At 38.7% G+C, this 20019-nt stretch overlaps 2 protein-coding genes across 5 annotated transcripts in view; both read left to right on the plus strand.

The window, feature by feature from the left end:
• The window catches only part of mboat2a (membrane bound O-acyltransferase domain containing 2a), a 55404-nt gene extending 39501 nt beyond the window's left edge, over nucleotides 1–15903 (plus strand). The window contains exons 4-13 of the mRNA XM_084741905.1: nucleotides 1250–1345; nucleotides 3132–3187; nucleotides 5008–5062; nucleotides 6826–7012; nucleotides 7843–8035; nucleotides 8472–8575; nucleotides 8662–8726; nucleotides 9832–9964; nucleotides 10776–10927; nucleotides 13009–15903. Of these exons, the coding sequence (XP_084598031.1) occupies nucleotides 1250–1345; nucleotides 3132–3187; nucleotides 5008–5062; nucleotides 6826–7012; nucleotides 7843–8035; nucleotides 8472–8575; nucleotides 8662–8726; nucleotides 9832–9964; nucleotides 10776–10927; nucleotides 13009–13186 (1219 nt within the window). The 3' untranslated portion in view covers nucleotides 13187–15903. The remainder of the gene's footprint in view (nucleotides 1–1249; nucleotides 1346–3131; nucleotides 3188–5007; nucleotides 5063–6825; nucleotides 7013–7842; nucleotides 8036–8471; nucleotides 8576–8661; nucleotides 8727–9831; nucleotides 9965–10775; nucleotides 10928–13008) is intronic.
• Nucleotides 15904–18083: 2180 nt separating this feature from the next.
• The window catches only part of kidins220a (kinase D-interacting substrate 220a), a 68902-nt gene continuing 66966 nt past the window's right edge, over nucleotides 18084–20019 (plus strand). For all 4 annotated transcript variants that reach the window (XM_084741899.1, XM_084741901.1, XM_084741902.1 and 1 more), the window contains exon 1: nucleotides 18084–18238. The gene's annotated coding sequence lies outside the window, so the exon portion shown is untranslated. The remainder of the gene's footprint in view (nucleotides 18239–20019) is intronic.

Here is a 20019-nt window from a genome sequence, read left to right on the forward strand (position 1 = left end):
TCCTTCTCAGAGCAGCACAATCTTCTTATTGTTGGCAGCAGAGGAATGCTAGCTAGCTAGCTCGGACTTGGGCTGACTCTGCAACAGCTTTGTGAACAACAGGAGTTAGTGCTGCTCTGTCTTTGGTCTTCTGTTGAAAGGTTGTGTTGTCCTCTGTCTTCAACCACTGACAGTGACACATTATTGCAGCCTCCTCTGCCCTTTTGTCCAATTTCCGACCCCCTCCCCTTCCCACAGCTCTGTCCTGTTACCGAGGACGCTGTCTTTTGTACTGTACTAGAAGAAAGTCCTAGTTCTGCCACAGATAGGAGGACAAAAGTTTATTTTCTCTCCGCAGAACTCTGAAGTTTAAAGTGTATTAAGATGCCCCGCCTGAGAAGCTCCATATCACTGTGTAGATTCAATTAACTCTTCCTGAATCCCACCCTTTTTAACTCTGTACTCCAATAACTCTTGAGCAAGCTTGATATCAGGCTTCCCTCTTTCCTTTGCTTAGATATGTTATGCGCAAGGCCCTTATATGTAGAAAACAAAAACAAATTTTGAACATGGTTAAAAGATGTTGCTTGAGGATCTCTAAAAGCAACATATTCTGTACATAGACACATCTTAAATATACTAGAAGGAGTTTTAACAGGTTATACTTTCAGCCAAAGTTAAAGTGAGCACTATGTTAGCCAGTTAAAAAGGAGCAGGAAGAGATTTTTTATTTAGATCATTCTATTTTTTATGTTATATCTTGTGGTTATGGCAGAGGAAGTGCCACTGCTTCTGTCCACGGTGGCCTCCACACAATATGAAAGTTCCTCATTGTAGCTTTAAGATGTTGCTGGGCCACCTGTAAAAATGTCACACATGGTATATAGTCAGATCTTAAGTTAGCTAAATTTAGCAAAATGGTAGCTAACTAGCTAGTTAATGACTGGTATAAGTTAGCTAGCTGGTTAGGTAGCATTTTGCTGTTTTTGTCAGATGTTTTGCTTTGACTATATGCCACCTTTTCAGGTCCCCCAACAACATCTTTTAAGCATCTTGTTTTCTTTTCAACATAGACGAGTCTAGCAAATTAAAATACAAGAACAGGAAATGAAAAAGTTTCTTGAGGCTCTGCTGGGCACTAAACTTGCTCAGCTATTACACATGCACCAGAATCTGATAGTTTTGGTCTTTGAAGTCTGCATTTTTACCTGTGTGTTCGACTTAATAATTTTTTTTTCTCATTTCTCCTTTTCTTCCTATCCCTGCACAGGTATTGCTTCATCGTGACGCTTGGCTATCTGATATTGTGTCAGATCACACGAGTCTACGTGTTTGACTACGGCATGTACTCTGCAGATTTTACAGGGTAAGCTACACTGAAACCACAGAGCTCTTTAGAATCTTTCCTCAATTAAAAACGGAAGACCTCCGCCGGCCTTAGCTTTGACTGCTAAATGGTGCACAAATAATGCTAAAAGGAGAAGTTGCCTGTAAGAGTAAGGGGAATATTGGATATGACTCAACCAGTCTCAGAGAAACAGAAGCAGGAGCGTGTCACACTGCTGTGTCGGCAGGAGGACATCGATAGTGACTCTAGTTCCTTGTGGTTGGTTCCCACTCCTCCAGACTGTCTGACAATTCAAGCAGACAGCCTGCACTCCCAGCAGGGTGGGGGTGGTTAGTTGCTAAGAAACCTAATGCAAACCCATACTGCCTCTGCGAGGGCAGAGATTTCACTATTTCAGCTACCTCGTCTCCTGTCCCTCTCTTTTTCTTGAAAATGTCAATGTCATGTGTTTCTTAATGTCAGTGTGAGCCCTGTGTATACCTTAAGGTGTAATATTCCTCAGTATTTTGAAGCAGTTTTATTTAAAGACCAGAAAATCTCTGGTCTGTTGCTTTTTTATGACTCTGCAGCTGAGCTTGATGATGTCATCAGCAGTTTTCATGTATAAAAATAGTCAGGAATTTTTATACTTGCCGATGCAAACATCAACAGAAAGGTTGTGTATATACAGGCTAAATTAGACTTAACACTGTTGTTTGATATAGAACGGCTTTGCTAAGTCAAGAGGAAGAGGGCTGAGTTGGTTTTGGCCTAAAGAACAAGGAAGAAGAATAGAAAGAATAGCTACAGGAACTTTTGAAAAGGCCTGCAATTAGATGGGAGGAAGTTTCCCATTGTGGAGGTATTACTGTTACTCATACTGATACTATTATTACTGAATGAACTTACATCTAAGGTCATTAGTTACCCATGTAAAATGCAACAATATGGGCTGGCAGTTTAACATGATGGCTTCTTCTAAACTAAAGAAACACGCATTCAAAATTAAGGTTGTAAGGATTGTTTGGATTCTGTTAAGTGGGATTATATGAGTTACTTATTGGTAGTCAGTGTATTACTTATAGGAGATGGTGGCTGGTACTGCCACACTCCGGAGAAGCAGGGAGGGACACCAGCACAGAAGCTAAAAAATGCACTGCTGTGGACAGGGTCAGCAACACAAGGTATTTTAGCCACTTGAAAAAGGGTTCACTTAAAAAATATCAATATTAATTTAAGTGCATGCTATATTTATATTTTAACAGCTTTACTTTGCCATCAGACAGTCTTTCCTGATTGGAAACTCCCGTTGTATAAGCTAAATATTGCTCTCTCCAAACCAACCATAGGTCTACCTTCACCACAATCTGTTAGTTGGTATTATTGTGTGAGTGTGGTGTTTTAACAGAATAGTTTGGACTCACCAAGAGGCAGCGGTAGATCAGCAAGTCCTGTGTTCTGGAAGGTAAAATGGAGTTTGGTTGGCCTAGCAATATTTGGTTTATATTATGGCAGTTTCCAGATGGAAAAGGCTAAGTGCAAAGTGGAGGCTAGGTGGCTAAAATATCTTTTGTTTGCTGAGCCCATCCAGAGCAGTTCATTGTTTAGCTTCTTTACTGGTGCCCCTCTCTGCATCTCCTAACAGACTATCAACAAGTACCTCATGCAAACCCACTTCAAATAATCCAAACTAACCTATAAGTATGTGAGAAAAACATGTATTGATTAGAAAATGTCACCTTGTTGAAAAAAAGTCAAACAAAACCCTGTTTTGAAAGTCACAACATTAACCTTGCCCTTTTTTTTCTTTGATGCCATTTATCAGGCCCATGATGGTTATAACACAGAAGATTACCAGTTTGGCATTTGAAATACACGATGGTAAGATGATGAGCATCTGAGTGTGTGTGTGTGTGTGTGTGTCTGTGTGCGTGTGCGCTTCCTGTGAAAAAAAGTGGCAGACTTGACAGAAGTGAAAATGGTTCAATTCTCTTTGGAGTTTAAAACGGATCACATGGCCACGTTTCCGAGCCAGTAGTCATTTCTGACAATGGACTAGTGAACCATAAAGAGAGCATACACACAGTTATGTAATGGGGCAATGGCCAAGTATGTACTCTCTTCCTCTTTCTGTTTAATGGCCGACTTTACACACAAGCTGAATATTGTTAAACACTGACTTTAATCATTTATTAGAAAAACCAAGCTGTGGATGTACAGTAGTTGACCACGCCTGTGCTATGATAATGCTGAAGTCAACTTTTGGAAACAAATGAAGAGTTCTTCCTGCAGATCCCACGTGATAATGAGCAATAAATAAAGACAGAGATGAGAAGTGTGATCAAGTGTCAGGGAGGCTTACAGATCGAGAGGATGATGAGAGTCACTTACAGATTTTTAGTTCCGACTTGGAGTCTCAAGTCCCCTCAGGATATTCAACGCTGAACACAATCAGCAGTCTAATAACAGTTTGTCTATTGATGTGTGTGTGTGTGTGTGTGTGTGTGTGTGTGTGTGTGTGTGTGTGTGTGTGTGTGTGTGTGTGTGTTGGTGGTAGGTACATGCATGTGTATGCAGTGTAGTGTTTTAAATTCTGTTCAGGTCACTGACTCCCCGTGCAACTGTGAGTCTAATGAGAAACTAAGACTGTAATCCTCATCCTCAGAGAACTGTCACACCCTGATTCCTGCCTGGTGTTTATACTTACACACACACACAGTCACACACAGACACATACATTGCACAGGATCATAGTTTTATACAGTAAAACACTTTTTAAAATTCCAGCTTTTAAAAGCACAGCGGTGTTTAAGGCACATTGAAGCTGTTCCACAATTCATCTTTTCATTCAATGTTCATTTAATGGGATCAGAGGTTTAATTGTGGCCAGAGGAGCAGCAAAATTTAACTACACATAGCCTTGAGCTGTATGCTCAACCGTACATGTGCCCAAATGATGACAAAGTTGGCCATCAGTGTTCACCCTAATGAGTTGCAAAGCTGCATGTCTTCACAAACAAAGAGCAGACTGATTAAAACAAACACTCAGACGTTTATCCCAAAAATAGAGCAGACCTTTACTAACCTTTCCAGTAACAACAGTAACCACCATGAGGATGTCTGACCAAGGCTTAATTTGTCCTAAGTTTATCATTAAGGAGTGGAACAAAGATAAGTGATGAGTTCTTATAGGTGTGATTTACAGGTGTACATGTACAGAAATTTATGTGATTTTAGTTCTGGGCTCTACGCTAAAAGATTAGCCTTCTGAATAGACACAGCTGGGACATGCAGACTGATCTATGAATAAGGCACAATCAAGTGTAAATTATTTAGAATTTCAGCTATTGTGATTTTCTCCAGAAATGTAGTTGTTTGAAATGTTCTAAATAAATAAGAAGATGTTCTAAATTGAGAAGTTTGGACTTATTGTCCTGTTAATTGTTCCCTTATTAAGTTTGCAGATGAACCCAGGATGTTTGGTTATAGTAATATTCTATGCATCTTAAAGAGAACTGAGGCTATACTATACCAAACACTATTACAAATATTGCATAAATATTACACATTTACACAAAATACTTTCAAAACATTGCAAATCTAGTTGCATCTGTTATGGTTGCATTGCAGTAGGTGCTTCACCATCTGTTGCCTGGTGGAGATCTGCACTTTTGACCTGTATCTCTTGTGCCTGTCTGCAGGTCTGGCCAAAAGAGATGCACAGCTGACTCCCAGTCAGAAATACCTAGCTATCAGGTATGTGACTCAGGTATGTTTTTACTGCTTCAGATGAATGGGTTCATAAGATCGAGCTGATTTTAAATGTCTTCATGGTCTTAAATTAAAGTTGGTGAACTCAGTCTGACAGAAATGATGCCCTTTGTGGAAATCACCACACTGCCCCTCTTTTAGGCTCTCTCTCTCTCTGGTGTCGTCAAGCAGTTGTTAGGCACTCGGTATCCAGGAAACCACACTTTCACTACTCTCATGTGGCCTGTATTGTAGGAATGCCCTACCCTTCATCTATCTAACTGCAAATTCTTTTCCATGGCAGTTTCTATTGGAGATGGCAGTGCAACTGAGGTGAAGAAGCAATGTAAAAAGCTAGATTTGAGTGAGGATGAGTTGTGACTGTGAGGTAGTAGAGAGGTAATATGTGACAACACAACCCCAACTCCAAAAAAATGAGGACGTTAAAAACAGAATACAATGATTTGCAAAAAACCTTTTGACCTATATTCAATTGAATACAGCATTTAGTGTTCAAACTGGACTTGAGTGCTGTGAAGACAGGTCTGGCTATGTTAGGTCTGGACTGCTGGCAGGTCAGTCTAGTGCCTGAACTCTTTTACTATGAAGCCACACTGTTGTAAGACAGTGAATGTGTCCTGGTATTGTCTTGCTGAAATAAGCAGAGTCATCTCTGGAAAAGACGTCTGGATGCCACCACATGTTGCTCCAAATCCTGTATATACCTTTCAAAATTAATGGGGCCTTCACAGATGTGACAGTTAGCCGTGTCATGGGTACTAACACAACCCCAATCACAGGGTTGGGAGAGTTACTTTGAAAATGTATTCTAATACACTTACTTAATACTAATCAAACTATTACAGTATTAATGTACAGTATATATACAGTCCTGTTGCTATTAGAATCATAATTATTCTATGTATGTACATTTTTCTTTTGTTTCTATTTTATTTGGCAATATAAAGATCTGCTCTCGATGCCCATTAGGTACCCTTTAATTGAATTGACTCACATCTTGATATAATTGTTTCAAACAGTAAATTGACTGACCAGTGTAGGATCCCAAGCATGAGGCACCAAAACTTTTGTTTCCTTAACTTAAGCTGGGGCTACACTGAGTCAGCCTCTAACTCTCTAACTCTAACTGAGATATCCTCTGGGAAGGTGAGGAATTAGCAGTCGAAACAAGAGCTCCTGTTCAGGCAGTTAGATTGCAACCTCGCCCAGCATATTAAATTCAGCTAAGAAGGGTAAGAGACCACAAAATCTTGAGCCAAAGCACTCAGGCCCTCCATCTTTTCCTGGACAGTTTAATAGAATAGACTGCCAGTTTCTCAGTGGACAGGTAGCGATCCCTACTGTAATTTAAAAGGGTTGGGCACTTCTGCACTACATGAAAACATCTAATTTCTGTTTTGTTTTCTTTTTTGTTGTTTGTTTTTGGCAGTTTTTATTGAATCTTTTCCATAAACCCATCATACATTTGTTTGCAGCATATATCAGTAATGAAGTTGTATACAAGCATATGTCAGTTGCATTATTCAAATGATTACAGTGACGAAAGGTGTCCCACCAACCCAGCCCACCCCAGTCCTCCCAACCATCTCCACTTGTCCCCTTAAGTCCAAGGCCTCACTGTGATAATTGTCCATTTAAGAGTTTCTTCCTTCCTGCTTGTTCCTTCCAAGAAAGAGTGAATGAGACGTCCTAATTCCTGTTTTCCCCCCTAATATATCTGTTCTAATATCTTCCCTGTGGCCCTTCAGGCGGATGCCCAGCTTGCTGGAGTACCTGAGCTACAACTGTAACTTCATGGGCATCCTGGCAGGCCCTACCTGCTCGTACAACGACTACATGGCCTTCATCGAAGGTACGGCCTACCAGCCACGCCACCAGGAGAACGCCAATGGCAAGGAGAACGGGAAGTATAAGCAGAGTGAACCCTCACCCAAGGTACTATGACTGTAAAAACTATTAAATTATTGATACTTTTTCAGTACCATGAGTTTAAAACAATATAATGTCTGATAATTATAGTGCTCATTCAAGTCTTTAATGTCTGGTCTGAAATTAGGCAAAACCACTTTTCTGTGTCAGCACAGTGTGCAGGTTATTAATTAAATAAAGACAAAATATATCTTATGTTGTGTGCCTAGGACTTTTTTCTTTAGCTGTGGTATCAAAATTTTATTCTAGTATTGTATCGAAGTTTGAAATTCTGGTACTGTGGTCATAAGGTACAACACAGTTTTTACCACTTGAGTAGAAGTGCGTGTGAATTCTGTAAATTCTGTGGTAAAATAGACCTACATTTTGTGCAGTGGTGAGCGAAAAAAATCTAAAATTCTTCTCAAAGAAAGTACTCGAGTGAGCAGTAATGATATTACAAAACTTTAAATTGTGCAATTCTCTATTAAATGTGTGTAGAGCTGTTTTCAAGGTAATTATAATTCATTTGGTTGCCTTTAGAGAAACAGAGACTGAGACATTATTGAGGAATTTAATGACGCAAATGTCTAAACCTCAAGGTTATTTGTGTTTTCTTACCGCATAATGCATTAATAATTTAATTACACTCCAAGATTTGAGTGTGCGTTTGTCTCAGAAGAGAAAGGAACACAGACGCTGCTAAATATAAAACATGAAAGAACGCTCAAGGACTTGGGTTAACCTCGAGTCAACTTAACAAGAGTTTTTGAAGTACAAGTATTGTTGTTTTTGAACGTAATCTGGTGTAATGGGTTTTAACAGGCCTGCTTCTCTCTTGTCTCACCTCCACCCAGAATGACGTCATCTCCAAGCTGTGCACTTGTGCCATCTCACTGGCCATCTATCTGTCATTGTGCAAGCTGCTCCCAGTAGAGCACTCCATAGACGACGACTTTGTCAGCTCCACACCCTTCTACCTTCAGGTCGTCTACCTTTACCTGGCCATGTTGGCTCTCAGGCCAAAGTACTACTTTGTCTGGACACTTGGTGAGTTAGTGAGATCTGTAATTTCACCTTTGGATGTAACTCAGTAGAAGAAGGCTTGAATTTAGACTGAGGACTCTGCTCCATCCTCTGGAAGAATGTAATTGCTTGACTCTCAGTACAAAGTGAGTGAATTTGAAGCAGCTGTTCTGGTTCTCTTATGGTTATTTTTAAAGGAGTCTGTACAGTATGTTGAGATGCAGCCTAAAAAAAAACAAGTCTTATTTAACAGCGTTTCCTGGTTTAACAGTGCCATCTAGTGGTGAATTTAAAACTGCAGCTCTTCCTTTTACCAATGACAAATACATGTGATGCTGCATCTCCATCTGTTTCTGTCACTGATTCACAAATTAATGCATTCTCGGGAGGCAGAGCTTGTCATCCTTTGGTTCTTGCTGCTGTTTTTGTGCTCAGAAACATTTGTGCCTTTCTTCTGCAGCTGATGCTATCAACAACGCTGCCGGATTTGGCTTCAATGGATACAACAAAGATGGCTCCCCGCGGTGGGACCTGATATCAAATCTCAGAATTACGGACATTGAGGTTAGGCTTGTTTTATGAGATCTATTATACCCAGATAAAAGCCCTTTTCAAATAAATCCTAAAAGTATGCCGTTTTTCAATTTCAGTTTGCCACAAGCTTCAAGAGTTTCCTAGACAACTGGAATATCCAGACAGCTCTCTGGCTCAAAAGGTAAACACATATATAGTGAAATGCTGTGCTTTGCTCAGGTTGTGGCTGTAGAGGGCTGCTGAAGTATCTGCAAAAATGTATAATGCATATCTGCATCTCAGTATGGGCATCATATGTCACTCAAATTGAAAGAAAAACTTTTTCAGCAGCTCTAGTCTCTTAAATATGTGATGCCATGAGTTCCCATTGCTACCTATGTAAACAGTCTTCATGTCTTCATGTGTGATATCTACACAAAGGATCAGCACTGTCCATAATCATCCAGAAAATATGTTTTACATGAGACACAGAGCAGGATACAGGATAGTGAATCTGCTAAAGGAAATTCTTAACTCTTAGATCAAAATAACCTAGTGGATTAGTTTTCTTGCGATATCTTTGTAATGACAACAACTTTTAGTTCAATCAACATCTTCATCATTGCCAACACTTAATTAGTGCCAGTTCGTTAGTCATGAATATTTTCAAAGTGATATGAAAGTGCTTGTAGTGATATTTCAATAATTTTGCTTTAGATTTATGCTGATCAGTGTCAACATTTTTATGGAGTAGTGCAAATTTATGTTGCCTTGCTTACAAGTATACTTATATAGTTTTACTGCTTTTAAATGATTATTTTAGGAATCAGAAAAGTGGTACCAATGTAATTTGTGTCACAAAATGCCTGCACTAAAACAAAAGTATTTTCGTACAATCATATTAGGCGATTTAAAACATTCCCTTCATATGATTCCTTAAGATTCTTTTTCTCTCATTCAGAACATACCGAGAACACACAATCCATAGAGTTTGTTAATATCACAGTGAGATTGACCTACAGTTATGAGTAAAACTCCTGGATTATCTCTCAAGCCTTGCATTTTTTATTTGAATCATATTTGACTGAATCAGCTGTCTCAATCCCAAATTATTCTGCTCTGATTACAAAAACAAACACACATGAATTGTACTGCAGTCCATAATGTGATTAAATTGGATAGCAACCATCTATTTGTGTTTTTTTTTTTCAAATGGTGTCTGGAAGTCTAGAATGAAACCTTTCATTTGTTTCTACTTGAACTGTTTTGGCCAAACACTGGATTTGTCACGTCTACCTTCTCCTCAGGGTGTGCTACGAGCGCTGTCCCATCAATCCAACTGCTGCCACCTTCCTGCTGTCAGCCATGTGGCACGGGGTTTACCCTGGCTATTACCTGACCTTCCTCACTGGCATCGCCATGACCATGGCTGCACGTGCAGTGAGTACACACACTGTTTGTGTCTATACCGTAGCTATTGGTGGAACTTTTTCTTGCCAAATAGATACAAATCATAATTCTAATGTGGTACTTAATACTCTTGCAGCCTGTGAATCATAATATAGAGGGTGGATCCTGCAGTCCAAATAGAAACTTTGCCATAAAATTTGATTCATCTTTCTGCAAAAATCTTAAGAGCTCTTTAGATTTACCACTGCCACTTAGCAGACCCACAAACATACAAGATACAAGAGATAATGATAAAGTAGTATACCACAAAGGCCACACAGGCCATTACCACTAATCTCTGCAAAACCAGACCTGTTCATTCCAGTCTTTGAAGGAAGGAGACAAGAGGATATTTATATAGAGACAGTGGAGTGATGGTACAGGCGGAAACCTGCTCTATAATTCCAGTTAATCTACTTTGAGAAGGGTTGATTAACTGAAACGCCAGCACAGTAAATTTGTTGTGCAGGTGAGCTCCAGCAGGGACATTGTATTTCTTTATCTAAAACAGGACAAGAGGACCACTGACCCAGTTCCACCATAAAACTGCTGGCCACTGCTACATGGACATGTCCAGAGATAGATTTCTCTGAAGAGTTATGATGGAAAAAGATAGAGAGGGAAAAAAGAGAAGGATGAGCTGTAATGCCTACTGCCTCCAAAGATTTCTGGAAGTGGGTCAGTTGATTAAATTCAGGTCTGGTTTACTGAAAAGAAGAATGAGTATAATGAAGTTTTAAAGTTTACAGATTAATTCACCTGAAAAAATGTTGAGAACTCATAGGATATTTTTCTCCTCCAGGTAAGACATAACGTCAGACCGTACTTCTTGGTCTCTGCCATGCACAAGCGCATCTATGATGTCGTCACGTGGGCGTGGACTCAGATTGCCATCAGCTACACAGTGGCACCATTTGTCCTACTTGCCGTAGGACCCTCACTCAAATTCTACAGGTACATGTTTGAATGAATTGTGTGTTGGGTTGTGTGAATTGTGTTGTTTTGATGTAGGTAATACACTGACTATACTTGACATATAACCCTATGTTAAATAATCCAAACTATCCCTTTTAAACAAAGTATTAGTGTTGAAGAGAGAATACTGCAGCTTCTGCTTTTCTGTAAAGTAAATTAGTAGAGTGAGTTTTGTATGCTGCTGTCATATAAAAGGGTTGTTACACCAAGCATGTAAATGAAGTTACTGGCCACAGTGCCGAAATTAACACTTTTTCATTAGCCTGGTCCCCTCTTGTCAGGCTGTAACAGTTAATGAGACAGCTTAATGAGCGAAGGATGGGGAGGATTGATGAGGAGCAAATAAAATGAGTGGCCTTAACATTGCTCGACCGCTGCCAGGAAATAAAGGCCGACAATGGTCAGTCTCGTTCAGATGAGGATTGCCATTAAATCAGCACGTGGCTGTTAAATAGGTGATATAACAGACTCGTTAAAGCAGCAGGGATGTGGGAGTAGGAGGAGGTGGAGCTGATAAATATACATATCTGGGTATTGTTTAGGTCAGTAACATGATAAGGATAACTGAATAGGCTGATATGGTAGATTTCCTTCTGTATTTAGGCTAGTTTGACACACAGAGCGCATTAGCATGCCTCAAATTTTCCTAAAGCCTTTTACTTTTTACTAAACTTGATTTTTCTATTTTATTGTTTTCATAAATGACACATAATTAGCACTCCTCCCTCACTATGACTAATTATGATGCATATTATAGGGTTGTCAACTGCACCACCTTTCTCATGTCTAGAACTCTGCATTGATTAACAAGACTATGGGTGTGTTCCAATACCCATACTGCTATAATATTTAGAATTCCAGAGAAAGATTTAGTTTGTCCCGATACATAGTATGTCAAATGCAGCATGCCAAAAATACCAGGATGTCCAGTCACATTGTGCAGTATGCAAGCCAGTTTTTCTGGGGGTTTTTTTTACCCTCAATCCTCTGCACAGCTCAACTGAGCTGCTGAGAGAGCACAGACAGATGACAGATGACAGATGAAAAGTTCAAGCTGCAAAATTATGATGAAGTAATATATCCCAATTTGCAATTTGCATACTGCATGCAACACTACACACTTTGTGGCAGCTGCGGTATGTACTAAAAGAAAAAGTATGTGATTTGGAACACATGGCAAAAGTCCACTCTGATGGATCTGTGAGACTTTAGGCACAGCGCTAATGCTAACATCAGCATGCTAATATTCTCACAAAGACCATGCTAACAGGCTGTTTTGCAGATATAATGTTTACTATGTTCACCATCTTAGGTTACTGTGTTAGCATGCTAACATTTGCTTATCACTAAAGTAAGTACAGCTGAGGTTGATGAGAGTGTTATTAGTTATGCAAGTATTTAGGCATTGGACAAATTAAAATTTTGAAGAGATGATGTTGCTTGATAAAACATTAAGGGATCATCAAAGTTATCACAATCCTGTGGGGAACGTGAATGTTTGCACCAAATTTAATGGGAATCCATCCAGCAGCTGTCAAAACATTTCACTAAAAGCCAATATTGTTACCGTCATGGTGGTGCGAGAGAAAAGGTCAAAGGATCACCAAAGTCATTAAGATTCCTCCTCTGGGGATCATTGATGTCAGGATGAAATTTAATGGAATTCATCCGATAATTGTCGAGCTATTTCAGTCTGGACCATTGACTGTAAATAACAAAGGACAACGGTTCTCCACTACTTCTCACTGTACAAAAAGCAAGCAAATATTTCTCGGCTACAAGCGCTGCCATCTTGTGCCGGCGATGTAGTTTGGAGCCAGAGTCTGCTGAGTGGTGATCAAGGTTGGAGCTCCGGTATCGAAGTGCTGGCCATACAGACAGCTGTCTCAATTGCGAGCAGAATTCAGCTGTCAATCATGACATGAAATGCATATTTTTTATAGCATCAAAAATAACAAATTAAAACCAAACCTAACAGAAAATTGAACATTTGAACACACACTAGTGTGATAAGAACTAAAATGATTGAACCCATCTTTTTGATTGGCATGTCTCTGCAGGTCCTGGTACTTCTGCTTACACCTCCTCTGTCTCCTGGTGGTACTGGTCCTACCCGTCAAACGCCGGCAGCCCAAAGAGCAGCAGCAGGACGGCCTACAGAAGGACAGCCTACAGGACAGTCAGACAGACCACAACAGCACAGACAACAACTGCAACCAGAAAGACAAAGCCACATGAGGCTCAGGACGGCAACACACAGTCTCCTTCAGCAGCAGAAAAACACTTTGAGACGAACTAGAAAACCACTGAGAGCTGGAGTGTGGCGAGTCTGTTTACCTGACGAAGAACCAAATATCGGACACTCTGAAAAATCCTAACAGACAGAAAAACACAAGTCAACGTTCTGTCAAAACTTCCAGTAGCAAGGATGACAGCAATCACACTTCTGACACGGATACAAGACCAGGACGCAACAATGGCCGCGGTGTAAACTAATAAGTGATAGTGGTTACTTAACATTACATTAGTGGAAACGAAGACTTCCAAGCTGCCTTAAACCCTCTATGTACTCATCTGGTGGTGAAATAACAGTTGGATGACATGCTGCAGGATATACAAACAGAATAGGAGGGCAGTATGTGGAGGGTTTTTGTCATTGTCTGGATACAAGCCTCTGTTAGGGCGGAAATGGATAAAAATGTGTTCATGTAAAAGAAACATAACCTTTATCATCAGCTGCCAATTTCAAACAGGCCTTAGGATCCTCAAAACATTGTTTGATTTCTATGTCTTTTTTAAAAAATCTTTATTGGAGAAGAAGAATTCACATTATTGTACGTGTTTTGTATTTAGATGTTTGTGACAACACTATTTGAAATCCATTCTCAAGCTTTTTTTTTGTATTTTGTTTTCCTGGGATGAGTTGACCTTGCCTGACATAAGAGAGTCCCAAAGTGGAATTCAGATCTCGTCCGCCTCCAGCAAGTGGAAAGTCTAAAAGAGGCACTCAAGAGTTGCTAAATGGATTTTTGTTTCTTTTTATATTTTTCATATCTGCTGCTTTTTTTTTTTTTTTTTTTTTTTTTTTGACAAACTCATCAGATACGTGTGTTTTCAAAGGGAGTTTATTTACCCTGTTGTGATTTAGATTTTTTTCAGGTTCAAGGGTGTGAATTTTATTTTCTTTTTTGTTTTTCATGAGTTCATATTTTTCACACAACAGGTTTCCTCTGTGTTCAAATGTCTTGCCTCTGTAATAGAAATATCCAAATTTATTTCAAAACTAAATAATAAAATTGTATAATTGGGGAAACGCAGATAACATCACTGTTGAACACTCACAATTTTAATTAATTGTCTTAAATCCAATAAATTTAACAGAAATCTAATCAGAGTACCACATTCACTGAAGACTTATTTAATATATACAGGTTTTATAGCCATACTTATGACAAGCCAATTGAATGTAGAAGAAAAGTTTCCAATTTTAAAGCTACTACAAGGAGTTGCAACGGCTTACAAAACCATCTCAATTAAATACAAATGCCTTGATATGACCTACATAAGCAAACAAGACCATCCCTGGCAGGATAGGCTTTTGGTTATTAGTTATATAGTTATTCTAAATGTCTGCCATGAGTCAGCTTCTTCTTAAAATCAGATGAAACAAGTCTGTGTTTACATTTTCACAGGCAAAGTTACAATGAGTATTATGTTAAAATGAAAATGAAGCAGGAGGAATGTTTTTATTTTCATAGTTTTATTTTTGATGTTATATTTTGTGGTTATGACAGTGGAAACACTACTGCTTTTTTCCACTGGGGCCGCCAAAATCAACAAACTGTGAAAGTTCCTTGTAGTAGCTTTAAGCACATATTGTGTTCTGGCTGCAAATTATTTAAAGTGTGCAATTTGCATTTGTCTGTGAGGAAATCTGCTACAGTTATTTATGTGCGTGACATCATAATATTGTACAAAATTCAAAGACATAGACCAGCTGTTGTGGTAAATGGTCTTATTTCATATTGTGTGCACTTAACGTTAGAATAGGGGGATGTTTCAGGGTGCATTTACTGTAGGGTGTAAGAGACACTGGTTCCCCATGTTGTTTTGGTCCATGGCTCAACTTAAGCCTGTCAGATTCATCCTGTTCACTCTTTACAACAAGTTCAAACAGCCACCCATGTGATTAATTTCTGTTTCATTAGATATTTTTATGGATTTAGTCAAGAAAATATGGAAATGTGTTGTGGAGGAGGCAACCTCACTGTTGTTAAAACAGTCAAAAGGCACATTTTCACTTATCCGTTAGAACAGGAAATAGTCTGGGGGTTTCAAGCCCACAATATCATAAACACTTTGAAGTTGTGCTTTTTTGTTCTAAAAAAACTGTCAATAATTTGAGTTGATTCGGTGCATTTGTGTTGTGTAAAATAACAAAGCAGCAGAGGTGAGCTTTGCAGTATGGACCTCTTTTATTTCTTTATAAGGATTTTCTAACATTTACATATTCCTGCCATAACTGTGTGTGTACCAGTATTCATGTGATCCGTACATGTCGCTGTGGTCTCATGTGAACTATATTTGTAGCCTGGGCCCTGTGTAGGCGAGCGTGGCCCACTTTAAGGGAAAGGGATGTCATTTTACAAACATAGCGATTATTGCACTGCATGGCCACCCAAACCAGCAGATCAATGCAAACTGCTCCATATGTCCAAAGTGCCAAATCAAGAATGGCGCATTTTGTTTTGTGTGTATGTGAGCATGCGTGCCTGCGAGTGTGTTTGCGTGTGTGCGTGCGCGTGCATGTGTCCATGTAGTATGTGCGTGCGCCTGTGTAACATAATGGTTATTTTTGTGTCAGAAGGAAATTTATTGAAAGATTTGTATAACAGTACATTAAAATTCTGATTTATGTGGCAAAAATAAAGAGAAATTATTTTTAAACACTACAACTGATGTTTGAAAGTGGCTTTTGTTTGTATTGTAAAATATATTTTTTTTAATTACTGATTAAAAAATTATTAGCTGCAACACTACTTGGAAATTGGAGATTTTTGGAAATTTTAGCTCCATTGTTGCATTATTATGATAGACTCTTTTCACAGTAGCCATTTTGACATGAAATAGTGGGTGAACACAGGTGTTATTAATCACATTAATTAATGCTCTGTGTCTACATAGAACAGAACCTTCATTACTGTCATCGGTAACACATGTGTTTATCATTTCATGTCAAAACTTCTGCTGTGAGAAAGCTGTATTTGACTTGACTTTGCAGGAAAAGCACAAGTGAAACAAAATTAATTAATGATGGCTCAGTACTGTTAGGTGTTACAGTAAGTCGTGACAGTGAGCCAGCATGTGCAAAGCTCACCTAAATGTCATGCAGATTTTTTTTTTCTTTTGTTAATTACACATTGATTTTTATGCTATTACATGGAACAATATGCACTGAAAAGGGTCATTGTGAAGTTTAGTGGTCATACTGCTGCAAGCTGCAGCAAATAAACACATTTTGAAGAAATTTAAGTAAATCAATGCTGAAAGGTATTGATGGTGTGTCACTGTATACTCTATGTATGCCTTTGTCAACATGACATTTCATCTTCCCAAAGAAAATTGCCAAATCATAAGCTTCTTTTTTAACACAGGCATTAATCAGCAAATAATGTCTATGTTCATTTAGCTGCTTCAGTTTCAGAATAGACTCTTGAACAGGATGTAGCCATCATTAATGTTATCAGTAACACCTGTGCTTTTCTCACCAGACAAGTAAATAAATCTGCTTTGAAAAAGGCCTATGTTCAGTTCAAACCACTAGGTCTAGTTTCGTATGTATTTAATGCCACCGAGACCTTTATATGCAATTGTCTGCCCAACCCAAAGAATGGGAACCCACACAGTTTTTACCTTACATGTAACAAACTGACCATCATCTTTAGGTTTATCTATTATTTAATGCACAAGTAAACATGATAGGAAAATGTATGGAGGATGAAGTATTCAGAACCTTTGAGAGGGATTCAGACAGAAAGATAATTTGTCATTCTTTGAAAGAAAACAACAAAGAGTTTTATAAACAAGACAACTTTATATGATCTGATTGGTTGAGAGTTGCACGAGCTTCTTTCCTATTTGCTTAACTCAAACGCTAACAGCAGAAAGTTGGAATTGTCAATATCCACGAAGTAAATGCTGGTTAAATATGCAACATGTTGGTAGATTTTCTTCAACATCAACATCTTTTTCTTTTCATGTCTTTTCAAAAACATCTAACAATGAAGCCTGGGGACTATCTGTTGAGGGGAATCCTTTAGTGGTATAAAAATACTCTGTTATGAGTATAGGTTCTGCAGTAAAAAAAAAAAATAACTGAAGTAGCCTAAGTACAGATGTAATATCAGCTAAATTCACTTGTGGTATCAAAAGTATTTATTATTATTATTATTATCATTATTATTATTATTATACTTTTCTTTCTTGCTTTTCCTTTATAGACCTTTTTCACAACAGCCATATTGGCACAGATGTTACAAATAATACAAATTTATTATTCAAAGGTCTTTTCCAGTCATGTAAAACAGCGCTTCTGTTCTGCATGTTGGCTCGCAGGAAAGGCTCTGCTTCTCTAAATGGAACAGGAACCTAATTCATTTCATTAAGTATAAACCTTGGTTTATCTGCTATTTCATATAAATATGGTTGCCATGTAAAAGGTCTAAATGATCAAATAATCATGCAAGGTAACAACAGGCCTATTTTGTTCGTCGTTGTTCGCATTTCTTTATTAATCTTTATATTTCCACGATTTATCTTCTTATACTTTAACAGATTTATTTTTATGGTACTGCTACTGTGGTAGTGGAGTAAAAAATAAAGTACAAATGCCTCTGAATTGTATTTGAGTATAGCAGTTTAGTGAATGTAGTTAATTATCCTCCAGCGCTGATGAAAATACATGAATCTTTGTTATGACAGGTTCAATCGGTCCTTACAGTAGGAGCGTTTAAAAATTTAAAGTGCGACATCTGACCTGTCAACAGTTATCGCGTCAGCTGGGGTCCGTTACTGGGGTGGAGGAGGGGCTCGTGACCCCGTCTGCTCCACCACTGTAACCACTCATAGTAGAAGGAGGTGGAGCCATTGACTTTACTGTAGCAGCCGGGGGAGCAGGTTAACGTTAAAAACAGAAGAGAAGCCCCAGCATGACGTGAGAAAGTGGTAGTTTTGGCCACAATTTCCGGACCGGAATCAAAATACACACGGTTACAAAGCAGCCCAGCCGAGGTAAGATGACTTAATGCTGTACACTGTACTTTCTGTTTTAATTTTTAGGGTGATAAAAGTGGAAAAAGACCTGTTGGAGAGCTAGCGTCTGAGCTAGCTAACATTAGCCTGTTAGCCGTTAGGAGTTTCGAGTGTTTTGCTGTTGCTTCCTGGTGATAGAGCTTAAAACACGGGAAGTCAGTCTGCGTGTAAGATCCTTGTTTAAACCCGTCCATTAGAGAGCCGAAAGTAAATTATAGCTTTACTTTTCTTTGAGGCCACACATGTGATGTGTGTGTGTGTGTGTGTGTGTGTGTGTGTGTGTGTGTGTGTGTGTGTCATCCAGATGTTGACTTTTTTGCCAACCCGAAGACACACAGCTGATGTGCCTTAACGATCCCAGATGTTAGAAATTTATTTTCAAGTAGCAGGCCACTGAAACATTTAAACATACCACACTCCTAACAGTTACTAAAGTTTATAGATATCCATCATAATAACATTTGTCCCAATCAAAATTGTATTCTCACAAACAGAATGGTAATAAAAGATATTTTTAACAACATTCTTGCGGGAGAAATTGTATTTCAAGACGCAACATTGATTGTACTAGGCAAAACTAAATTTAAATTCTTTAAATGTCCTTAAATTGTCAAAGTGGCTGTTTGAACTTTTAAAGGGACAGTTCATACCGAAATCAAGAATACATGTTTTTTCTCTGGCCTGTGGTGCTATTTATATGTCGAAATCAGGGGCTTACTTGCTTAGTTTCACTCAGATGTCTGTCATGAATGTTATTTGATCCCATAGCTACTAGAAGAATTTTTTCCCCATCATTATTAATTATTTGACACACACTTAGGCTTGTACACACAGATGCACATGCAAATTGTGTGATAGATGGTAGAGTGATGGATGCTGCCCAAAAACAGGAGCCCTGAGCAGTTGGGGCTGTGGTGCCTTGCTCAAGGGCACCTTGACAGTGCCCAGGAGGTGAACTGGTACCTCTCCAGCTACGAGTCCCCTCCATACTTTTTGATTCACGCTAGATTTGAACCAGCTACCGTCCAGTCCCCACGCCAAGTCCTTAATGATCAAGCTGCAGCTGCCCGATAAACATTTAACAGTTAAGCCAAAGCAGCATAACATTGCTATTTTAAATAAATTAACACTACAACAAACACATTTAAAAAAAGTTTGTCCAAAGGCATTGATTAGTTTCTGACCCTGGGAAAAACAGTAAACTTGCTTAACACTCTGAATTATCTCCTTAACCAAATCATGCACATTTAGACTTTTCTATGTGATATCCTTTTGATAATTAATGTAATAACTAGCTTAATGTAATATTTTGTCACTTACGTTCAGTGAGCCTCCTCTGAAACTTAGTGGAGCCCCCCCTTGGGATGTCTACCTCCCACTTTTAAAACCTGATCTGCATTATTTTGGTGTGAGTTGTTGTTTTAGAGATATCAACCATAGAGATGTCTGCCTTCGCTTAAATGTATTCATGTAAAATGGCTTGTGGTATTCAAAGTGCCCAAAAATACATTTGAAACACTCAGAAGCAATGTCTTTTTCCAGAAATCATAAACTGTTTACTCAAGATAACCCACAGATCTCACTGTGAACAGTTTGTCTGAACTACTTTTTTCCACATAGAATTTTATTTGGCACTTTCAGCAACACAACTACCATCTACTTCACTTCCATTTGAGAGAATGTAGACATCCGGTGATATTTTAAAAACTCCGCAACTCACAGCAAAACAATCTAGGTTGAGAAATAGCACCAGGCTAAGG

The sequence above is a fragment of the Lutjanus erythropterus genome, chromosome 18, assembly GCF_056507025.1.
Source record: "Lutjanus erythropterus isolate fLutEry1 chromosome 18, fLutEry1.hap2, whole genome shotgun sequence".
Taxonomy (NCBI): domain Eukaryota; kingdom Metazoa; phylum Chordata; class Actinopteri; order Lutjaniformes; family Lutjanidae; genus Lutjanus; species Lutjanus erythropterus.